The following is an 11,742-nucleotide window of genomic DNA, read 5'->3' on the forward strand; positions in this document are numbered from 1 at the left end:
AGTGAGTAAGCACAAGCCCGCCTTGTTTCAGTACCTATGCTTAAACTGCCCCCTGGCTGAACACTCTTCTCTTTGGCTTCCTGGGTAGAAACACAGAAATTCATTCATAGTAACAAAGCCTGTTTGATTATAGTTAACTAAACATTTTATATCTTCTTTGAACACAGGCCTCTTTTTTTTTTTTCATGTGATATATATATATATATATATATATATTAGCAGTACATGGACTTAATATTTTGAGGGACATGAATTTTAAAATGTTATTTTAAGATTATAGAGTTGGAGCAAGAGTAGGACTATGTGAAATTTAATATCCCTTTCAGGCCTATGATTCACTGGAAGTTATCATAAGCACAATTTTATGATTGAGAATATAGTATACTTCAAATGCTAATATATTGCTTTGAGGAGGAAACTAACTGAATCAAAAGTTTTTCAGGAAATGAAAAATACAGTAGTACCTTAGAATTGTTTCTTATGCAAAAAATATTTCTTTGGAAAGGGGCCAATTATTTCCTCTACTGATTTTATACTCCATCAATTCACAGAACCGTGGAGTTGTATCAAAGGCAAGGAGAAAGTGAACTTGTTGGGTTTAGCTGAGTGATAGCTCCTAAGAATCATTGCATCTGTACTTTGATTTATCTTGGGAGGAGTGAAGAGTGAAGAGTTCATAGGGATTCATGACTGAAATGTTGAATTCCTGCTTTCAAACAATGTCAGCTTGATCCACAACTAACCAATGACACATTGTTCCATTTTATACATTTTTGTTTCTTTTCTTTGGGATTCACTTAGATAATTTTATTAAACATCTTTCTCTCTCTTATAATTATTAAGTAGCCATTGTTTTCAGCAAAATTTTATGTTCCTGATACTCCTCAGAGCTCAAAGCTGTTGGATGTTCCTCCTCCCCCTTTGGTTATCTTGTCCTGGGCCACTGAAAGTGACTGGAGCTTACATTATTGGTCAATGAACCCACTGTGATGGGTAAAAGAAATTTATTCATTTCACTTTTTGAACTTACAATTTTTCATTTTCTCATGCCACACAAACTACTTGTGGACTCAGCTCCTGGTCAGGCAGGGGAGGGTGGAGTTTGTTTAGAATTCCAGATAATTATTTATTTTATTTCTCTATGTTCTTCTCTCTCAAAAACAGCAATAATAATGCTGTATCTCTTAAGCTTGTATCATATTTTCAAAGCAGGGCTTTGAACCAGTACATTCTGGTTCAATCTGTTGCTGAGAATTTGCATTTCCATCCTAAATATATTGAATCAGAATCTACATTTTACAAGATCCCCAAGTGATTTTCATAGATCTTGTTTACATGTAGATTCTAATTCATTGTATCTGGGGTAGAAACACAAATTCTTTGTAGGGAGCTGAACTGAAATGAACTGGTTCAAAACCCCATTTCAAAGACATTTTCTCATTGATCCTCTAAAAACCTCTTGATTACAGCTGAAAAAATTGAGACTCAGATGGGTTTTCCCCAAATTACACCATCTTATACTATTCCCTCCTTAATAAACTACAACCAGTTGTGTTGACAAAGTCTGTTGAAGACTAATAACTAACAAGTGGCAGGAATAAAGTCAAGTTGCTCACCTAGTTTCCTGGAAGGGAAGAAAAAGGGAGAAGGGAACTAAATGAGAAAGCAAGAGAGCAAGAAGCCAGTGACATGGGCTTAGGTATGACAAGACAGGGCCCTAGTCTTTGTCTTTAGTAGATGCCCCCAGGCAGTGTGTTCTGGGCTCTGCCTACAATTAACAAGGACTGCTTCCGGGTGGTGACTGCATGAGGAAAGGCAGGTAGGAGCAGAGTCGGCAGAGTCTAATGTGAGAAATGGTGGCTAAAAATTTACCACCACCCCATATCTGAATCAAAGACTTGCATCAGAGCACCACCACAACTACCACCAAATTATCTATGCAGCTCTTCTTATTATGTGCAATTTTGATCCATTTTTTTTTTTAACAAATAAGGAAAAATTTTTAACCCCCAACATAAGTTTATTATTAGTTGTTTTAAACTTTATTGATGATTTTACTCTATTTCTTTGGTAAATTGTGTTACTCTGGAAGAATAGATGACTTTTGTTTGAATTGACAAGTAGCTATTTTATAACGGGATGTTATAAAAAAATTATTTAAATAGACTCTAGAAATCACAAAATGTAAAAATCTAAAACACTCTGCAAATAGTTACTATTTACTGTATAAGTTAAGGAAATGAACTTTAAAATGTGAATTAAAACTCACAAAGCTGTTGGCTCATTATAATTGTCTTAAGCAGAAAAGTAAATAAAAACTAAGATGGTAATTCCTTTTTCTTTTTTACTTATTCATTTATTTATTAACAAATGTTTGACTACTAGTGTTAGGCAGGTGGTGTAGTGCCTAAGGAATTTGACTTCTAACCAGAAGCCTGACGGTTCAAACCCACCAGCCACTCCTCGGAAGAAAGATTGGGCAATCTACTTCTGTAGTGATACTAGTAGCCTCTGAAACCCAAGAAGGCGTCACTATGAGTTGGATGCAACTTGATGGCAGTGGGTTTGATTTTTGGTGGGTTTGCCAAGCAGAGGAGGTTGAGTGGTGAGTACTGTCCTCACAGTGGAATAGGCAGACATTAGTGGTCCTGAACATATTATAAGATGTGGTTAACACTCTGAAGAAATCTTAGAGAGTCTGTGAGAGAATGACTTCAGAATGGAATGATGTAGACACCCCTCTGTCTCCAGGACCATCAGTGGTAGAGGGCAACATTTGCTTTTGTCTTGACTTCTGCAATATTGCAGTAGCCTACTGAATTTTCTTTCCCATATACTTCCCAACATCCACTCTACTGTTTACAACTCATTCAGCACTTTTTTTTTTTTTTACTTTTTAACAAACACACACCTGATCATATCACCTCTGATTTCTCCCTCATCCTTTGAAAATCCTTTCATTTTATATCCTTGTTCTTTTAATGAATCTAGTACTTACGTGGTCATACAAAATCCTTACGTGATGTAGCCCCCAGCTAACTCTCTGACCCAACCCCTACTTACCACATGAGGCCCATGTTTGCTCTTGAAAGTGAAGTTCCCACTCCAGGTCCTTACACTTTTGTTCTTCTCTCTGGAGCAATCTTCCTTTAGTTATCTGCATAACTAATTTCTTCACTTCATTCCATTTTCTGCTCCAATATTTCTTTCACAGATATTTTGGCTAACCATCCTTCTCATTATTCCTGCAGCTGTTTCAGTTTTCTTCCTAGAACTTAGTACTATTTGACATTATATTATATATTTCTTTTTAAATTGATTTATTTTATGTATCTTCTCTATTAGAAGGTAGAATCCTTAACAATAGTGTCCTTTTCTATTTGTTCTATTCATGTACTGCAGTTTCTATAATATAGCTTGCACCTTTGATGTGTCCAGTGATGATAAAATAATTAATAGTTGGATTTAGAGCTCAGAGAGTATGGAGTGAGAAGACAGCCCAGGATTGGCTGGAATGTCCATATTTAAAGAATAGTTAAGGAAAAAAGGAGGAGACTAAGAAGTTGCCAGAGCAGTTGGTGGAAAGCCAAGAATTGCTCAAGAAACTAAAGAAAGGATTGTTGTTGTTGTTGTTATGTGCCGTCGAGTCAGCCCCGACTCATAGCGACCCCTCCTTGGGTTTCTGAGGCAGTATCACTATGGAAGTAGGATTGCCCAACCTTCCTTCCGAGGAGTGGCTGGTGGGTTTGAACCACCAGAAAGAAAGGATTAGAAAGAGGGAAATAATCAGTGTTGTCCAATACAGCTGAGAAGTGAAGAAGGATTATGACTGAAAAATTCTCAGTGAATTTAGAGGCATGAATGTCATTCAAGTCCTAGGGAAGTGTCTTTTCAAATATGTGTTACAAACAGAAACCAAGTTAGATTGCACTGAAACATGAATGTGTGGGGGAAAAGAAAACTGAGATTTTCATTTGCCATACTTTCACATGTTTTATAGATCTATGATCAGCTGAGGTAATTAATTGAAAATCCAAATTATCCCAGTTAAGTGGGAGAAAGGTGTTTTCTTCCTTTTACCTACTCCTGCCTATGACACATTACCAAGAGGATTTGGACAGGGCTATGAGCTTTGGTGGCATAGTGGGTAAGGCATTTGGCTGCTAACCAGAAGGTCAGAGGTTCAAACCCTTTAGCTGCTCCATGGGAGCAGTGAGGTTGGGGGTTGAATGTTTTTTTAGTTTTCTTTTATAGCTACTTCAGGGACCTTGACCATTTATGTTCCTTCCAGTATCTCCTGCATGAGTTTGTATATCTGTAGTATCTGGACACTAATATACCCATCCTGCCTAACTCATGGTGCTGTTGAAATGGCCAAATTAGATATTATTTCTGAAAGTGCTTTGCCACTTGTAAGAAAATTATTAAATAACATATACAAATATAGTATTTGTGATGAGGATGACTATGAGTCAAATAATTTTGCTTACCCTAGGATGCTGACTGAAATTGTGCCCTTACAGATTTTTGAACAACATTGGCTTCTTTTTCCCACTGATAATGATGCTGACCTGGATGATGTCTGTGTCAAGTATGGCTCGAAAGCTGGTTTATGAGCGAGAGATCCAGATTGAAGAGGTAAATAGCCTTAAACCTTGCCCTGAAATTGAGGAAGGGTAACCTGGGAACTTGGAAATGAATCCTGTCTCCTAACTGACTAATGCCTTTCTATGTTGCTTTATCTCCCCTCTGCTGGGACTCTGGTGTATGGTCCTGCTGAGCTGCCAACCCAGGAAAAATATTTTATTTTATTGTTATTTCTAAATAATTTATTTTTATTGTTATTGAGAATATACACAACAAAGAGATACAACAATTCATGTTTCTACATTTACAATTCAGTGACATTGATTATATACTTAATTGTGCAACCATTCTTATTCTTCTTTTCTGAGCTCTTGCTCCCCTATTAACATAAGCTCACTGTCTCTTATGTTTCCTATCTAATCTTTCATGTTGTTATTGTCAATTTTATCCCATACAGATGGAAAATAAAACAACATAAAACTCAAGGCAGATAGTCCTTCTTGTTTTGGTTCTTTAGTGCTGCTATAACAGAAAATATCATAAATGTATGCCTTTAACAAAGAGGGATTTATTATCTTAGAGGTTAGGAGGCTAGAAGTCCCAGTTCATAGTGCCAGCTCTAGGGGCTGGGAGAAGGCCCCTCAATCTTGGGCTTAAGCCCTTCTCTTGCGCCTATCCCACTGAAGCTGGAGGCTTCTCTTAACCCAGGTGGCTGCTGCCTACTGAGGCTGAAAAACTCAAGGTCAACAAGTAAAATGGCATAGTTCCAAGATTATGCAGCACCACAATAGACCACTAGTTCAAGTTTACTAACATTCCCAAGATTGGCAGGCAATGGCAACCTGCTGAATGAAGACTCAGCTACGTGCAGGGTCCAAGTGTGCTAAAAAGCTCCTGATCTTTCTCATGTCTTATTTTATATTGGAAGCAGACCACACACTAAGGCTGTTCACAGTAGAATCCACCATGGAGTTGATTACTAGTTTCATCATGAGTAATAACTGTATGTAGATGCCCAACCACTCAAAACCAGGCTCAACCAAGTTGACACATAACCTTAACTACCACACTAGTTAAGTTAAACCATTGTTTGGTTTAAAGAAGACTTTAGTGGTATATTTCATTTAAGGTTTAAAGATTAACTAGGGCAATTGTTTCATGGGTTCATCTAGCCTCCATGGCTCCAGAAAACATGGATTCCATGAGAATTTAAAATTCTATTCTATATTTTACACTTTTTGAATACCATTCATCTATAGAATTTTGATCAGAATTCTCAGCAATAGTAGCTAGCATCTAGTTTTTCTGGTCTCATGGCAAAAGAGTTAGTTTATGGAGGAAATTAGCCTCACATTCCATGTTGTTGTTGTTAAATGCTGTCGAGTCATTTGAGATTCATAGCAACCCCTTGCACAACTGAACTAAACACTGGCCGGTCTTCTGCCAGCCTCATGATCCTTGATATACCTGAGCTCATCATTGCAGCCACTGGGCCTATTCATCTCATTGAGGGCCTTCCCCTTCTTTGTTGACCCTCCACTTTACCAAGCCTGATATCCTTCTCCAGGGAATGGTTCCTTCTGACAATATGACCAAAGTAGGTGAGATGAGGTCTGGCCATTCTCACTTCCAGGACAGATTTGTTAGTCATTTTAGCAGACCATGGTACTCTTAGCATTCTTCTCCAACACCACAATTCAAAAGCATCAACTCTTCTTCAGTCTTCCTTATCCATTGTCCACCTCTCACATGTATAACAGGTGATTGAAAATACCATGGCTTGGTTAGACACACCTTAGGCTTCAAGGAGATATCTTTGCTCTTCAGCACTTAAAAGAGGTCTTTTGCAGCTGATTTACGCAATGCAATACATTGTCTGAAATCTTGACTGCTACTTCCATTGGTCTTGATTGTAGAACCAAGTAATATGAAGTCCTTGACAACTTCAGTCTTTTCTCAATTTATTGTGAAGCTGTTTATTGGACCAGTTGTGAGGATTTTTGTTTTCTTGTGAGGTGTAATCCATATTGCAGACTGTAGTCTTTAATCTTCATCACTAAGTGCTTCAATCATCCTCACTTTCAGCAAGCAAAGTTGTATCATCTGCATATTACAGGTTGTTCGTGAGTCTTCCTCCAATCCTGGTACCTTGTTCTTCTTCATATAATCCAGCTTCTCAGATTATTTGCTCAGCATGTTGTTGTTGTTATGTGTTATCACAGCAGAATGAAACACTGCCTGGTCCTGTGCTAGCCTCACTATCCCTACTATACCTGAACCTATCACTGCAGCCACTGTGTCTATCCATCTCATTTAGGATATTTCCCTCTTTCATTGACCCTCCACTTTACCAAGCATGATATCCTTCTCCAGAGAATGATCCCTTCTGCAAACATGACCAAAGTAGGTAAGATGAAGTCTGGCCATTCTTGCTTCCAAGGAGCATTCCAGTTGCACTTCTTCTAGGACATATTTGTTAGTCCTTTTAGCAGTCCATGGTACTTTCAACATTCTTCTCCAGCACCACAACTCAGAAGCATCAACTCTTCTCTGATCTTCCTTATTCATTGTCCAGCTCTCACATACATATGAGGCAGTTGAAAATACCATGACTTGGGTTAGGTGCATCCTAATCTTCAAGGAGATATATTTGCTCTTCAGCACTTGAAAAAGGTATTTTGCGGAAGACTTGCCCAATGAAATGTGTCTTTTGAAGTCTTGCTCACCATACAAATTGAATAAGTATGATGAAACTATACAACCTTGACGCACTCCATCTTGATTTTGAACCATGCAGTATCCCCTTGTTCAGTTGGAACAGTCTCCTGGTCTATGTACAGGTTCCTCATGAGTACTATCAAGTGTTCTGGAATTCTCATTTTTCTCAATTTTATCCATAATTTGTTATGATACACACAATCGAATCCTTTTGCATAGTCAATAAAACCTAAGTAAACATCTCTCTGGAATTCTTTGCTTTCAGCTAAGATCCTTCTAACATCAGTAATGCTATCCCTCATTCCACACCCTCTTCTGAATCCAGCTTGCATTTCTAGAAGCTCTGTCAATATACTGCTGCAACCGTTTTTGAATTGTCTTCAGTAAGATTTTACTTGCATGTGATATTAATGATATTGTTTGATAATTTCCACATTCTGTGAGATCACCTTTCTTTGGAATGGGTAGAAATATAGATCTCTTCCAATCAGTTGGCCAGTTAGCAGTCTTCCAACTCTCCTGGCATAGCCAAGTGAGTGCCTCCAGTGTGGCATCTGTTTATTGAAACATCTTGATGGGTATTCTGTTGATTCCTGGAGCCCTGTTCTTTGCCAAATCTTTCAGTGCAACTTCGACTTCTTCTTTCAGTACCATTGCCACCTCCTGAAATGGATGAAGATCTCCCAACCTTTTTGGTTAAGTGACTGTGTATTCCTTCCATCTTCTTTTAATGGTTCTTGTATCATTCGATATTTTGCCCATATAATCTTTCAATATTGCAACTCAAGGCTTATTTTTTTTTCCTCATTTCCTTCAGCTTGAGAAATGATGAGCATGTTCTTCCCCTTTGGTTCTCTAACTCCAGGACTTTGCACATTTCACTGTAGTAATTGGCTTTGTCTGCTCGAGCTGCTCTTTGAAGTCTTCTGTTCAGCTCTTTTATCTGGTCATTTCTTCCATTTGCTTTAGCTACTCTCTGTTCAAGGGCAAGTTTCAGAGTCTCTTCTGACATCCATTTTGGTCTTTTCTTCTTTTCTCATCTTTTTAATGACCTCTTGCTCTTTTCATGGATGATGTTCTTGATGTCATCCCATAATTCCTCTGGTTTCCAGTCATTTGTGTTCAAAACATAAAATCTATTCTTTAAATGGTCTCTAAATTCAAGAGGGATGTTATTAAGGTCATATTTTGGCTCTTGTGGCTTCTTTTAATTGTCTTCAACTGCAACTTGAAAATGCATATGACCAGGTGATGGTCTGTTCCACAATCAACTCCTGGCCTTGTTTTGGCTGAAGATATTGGATTTCTCCATTGCCTCTTGCCACAGATGTAGTCAATCTGATTCCTGTGTATTCCATCTGGTGGAGTCCATGTGTGTAGTTACTGCTTATGTTGTTGAAAAAAGGTATTTGCAATGAATAAGTCATTGGTCTTGCAAAATTCTATCATGAGATCTCCAGCATTATTTGTATCTCCAAGGCCATATTTTCCAACCCCCGTGACTCTTCTTTGTTTCCAGCTTTTGCATTTCAGGTGCCAGTGATAATAAACACATCTTGATTGCTTGTTTGGTCAATTTCAGACTGCAGAAGTTGGTAGAAATCTTCAACTTCCTCATCTTTGCCTTTGGTAGTTGGTGTATAAATTTGAATAATAGTAATATTAACTGGTCTTCCTTTTAAGTATATGGAAATTATCCTATCACTGACAGCATTGTACTTCAGGACAGATCTTGAAGCACTCTTTGTGAGAATGAATGCCACACCATTTCTTTTCAACTTGTCATTCCTGGCAAAGCAGAGCATATGGTTATCTAAATCACAATGGCCAAAACCAGCCCATTTCAGCTCACTAATACCTAGGATATTGATCTTTATGTATTCCATTTCAATTTTTATAACTTCCAATTTTCCTACACTCATTCTTTATACATTCTATGTTCTGATTATTAATGGATATCTGCATCTGTTTCAACTCATTTTGAATCATGCCACATGAGCCAGTGGAGGTCCCAAAAGCTTTATTCTATGCATATCATTAAGATCATCTCTACTCTGAGGAGTCAGCTTTTCCCTAGTCAAATTTTGAGTGTCTTCTGACCCAATGGGCTCATCTTCCAGCACTATATTGGACAATGTTTCAGGGATATTCATAAACTTTTCCCGTAATATATCAGACCATGTTTCACTGCTATTCATAAGGTTTTCACTGGCCAATTGTTTGAGAAATTGATGGCCTCTTCCTTCTTCTGAGTCTGTCTTAGCCCAGAAGCTCCCTGAAACCTGCCCACCTTGGGAAACCCTGCTGGCATTTTGCAACAATGTGGCATTGCATCCAGCCTCATAGTTACATATGAGCCACCATAAGATGACCAACTTACAGACAAGTTCATGTCCCTTAATTGTTCTTAACCTTTCTGCACCTGTCTATCTCAGACAAAGGTCTTAAAATAGAGCCACCTGGGAGCTCTGGTAGCATAGTCGCTAAGGCACTTGACTGCTAACCAGAAGGCTGGCAGTTCAAACCCACTAGCCACTCCTCAGAAGGAAGATGGGGCAATCTAATTCCGTAGTGATACTGCCTCGGAAACCCAAGGAGAGGTTGCTATGAGTCAGGTCCGACTCGATGGCACATAACAACAACAACAACTAGCGAAAAGCAGCCCCCTAGCCCCAGCCCACCTAACTCAGGTCCCGGTCTTAATATAGAGCCACACCCAAGCAAAACACAGTCTCCAAGTCTCTGGCTTGCCTACCTCAGGCCCTGGCCTTAATATAGACACACAACCAAATGAAAAGCAGCCTCCAAGCCTTGGGTCTGCCTATCTCAGGCCCCAGCCTTAATGTAGAGCCACTCCCAAGTAAAAAGAAGCCCCCAAGCCTTGGGACTGCCTACCTTAGGACGTGGCCTTAATATAGAGCCACAGCCATGCAAAAAGCAGCCTCCAAGCCCCTGGCCTGCCTACATCAGGCCCTGGCATAAAAATAGAAAAGCCTCCAAGCCATGGACCTGCCTACCTCAGGCCCCAACCTCAGTGAATAGACTGCCCCAAGCAGAAAGCAGCCTCCCAGCCCTAGGCCTGCCTACCTCAGGCCCCAGACTTAATACACATTCCATACCCTTCTCCTATTCCTGACTTTTCTTCTTCCTCTGTTATTCTGGGTGAATTGAGACCAATTACTGTCTCAAGGATGGCTACTTGCAAGCTTTAAGACCTCAAGCACTACACAACAAACTATGGTAGAACAAAAACTCTAAACATGATCTTGTTGTTGTTGTTGTTATGTGCCATCGAGTCAGCCCTGACACATAGCGACCCCTCCTTGGGTTTCTGGGGCAGTATCACTATGGAAGTAGATTGCCCAACCTTCCTTCCGAGGAGTGGCTGGTGAGTTTGAACTACCAGCCTTCTGGTTAGCAGTCAAGTGCCTTAGGCACTATATTACCAGAGCTCCTAACATGTTCTTAGACCAAATAATTGTAATGTACCAAGAAACCATGACCCTAAGCCTGCAAATCAAGGAATCAAATCCCATGAGTTGTTTGGTTGTGCATCAGCAGCCTCGGCGGCTGCTTATGTGCTTTCTTGTTCTTATAAATATATCTATCACACAACTTTTGCCAATTCAACTTTTTACAGGTGTATAACTTATTGACAACAATTACATTAATTGGCTGTGCAAACTTACTCTTAATCAACACGAGTTGTCCTTTACTATAAATTGAAGTTCAGTATTCTATAAACAATAACCTTTTTTCTCTCCTTCCTTCCCCTGGTAACCACTAAGGAACTTTGTTCTCTATACGTTTGCCTTTTCTTGTCATTGTATGTAAATGAAGTTATATAATATTTTCTTTCTTGTAATTGATTTATTTCACTCAGCATATTGTCTTCAAGCTACATCTAAACTGTAGTATTTATCAAGACTTCATTTCTCACATTGCTGAATAGTATTCCATTATATACATGTACCACATTTTGTTTATCCATTCATCTGCTGATTGGCATTTAGGCTGTTTCCACATTTTGGCTATTGTGAGTAGTGCTGCAATGGATATTGGCATACAAATCTTTGTTTGAGTCTCTGCTTTCAAATCATTGGGGTCTGTACCTAGCAGTGGAATTGTTGGGTCATATGGTTGCTAAGAGCTAGGCCAGATAGTATTATCCCTGTATTTTCTTTTAAGAATTTTATGGTTTTAGTTTTAACATTAGTTTCTAATCTATTTTGAATTTGGTTTTGTGTATGGTGTGAGACATGGATTCTGTTTATCTTTCTGCATGTAAAAATCCAGTTTTCCCAACATCGTTTGAAGATACTCTTCTTTCCCTATCTAATGAACTTAGCACCTTTGTCAGAAATGAATTGACTATGGGAGCTCTGGTAGCATAGTGGCTAAAGCATTTGACTGCTAACCAGAAGGCTGGCGGTTCAA

The 11,742-nt window shown here is 38.9% G+C and overlaps 1 protein-coding gene across 1 annotated transcript in view; it reads left to right on the plus strand.

The window, feature by feature from the left end:
* ABCA13 (ATP binding cassette subfamily A member 13) overlaps nucleotides 1-11,742 on the plus strand; it is an 888,443-nt gene that overhangs the window by 294,119 nt on the left and 582,582 nt on the right. Inside the window, 1 exon segment of the mRNA XM_007944147.1 lies at nucleotides 4,524-4,638. Within this exon segment, the coding sequence (XP_007942338.1) occupies nucleotides 4,524-4,638 (115 nt within the window).

The sequence above is a fragment of the Orycteropus afer genome, unplaced genomic scaffold, assembly GCF_000298275.1.
Source record: "Orycteropus afer afer isolate SDZICR_OR568_19922 unplaced genomic scaffold, OryAfe1.0 scaffold00121, whole genome shotgun sequence".
NCBI classification, from domain to species: Eukaryota; Metazoa; Chordata; class Mammalia; order Tubulidentata; family Orycteropodidae; genus Orycteropus; species Orycteropus afer.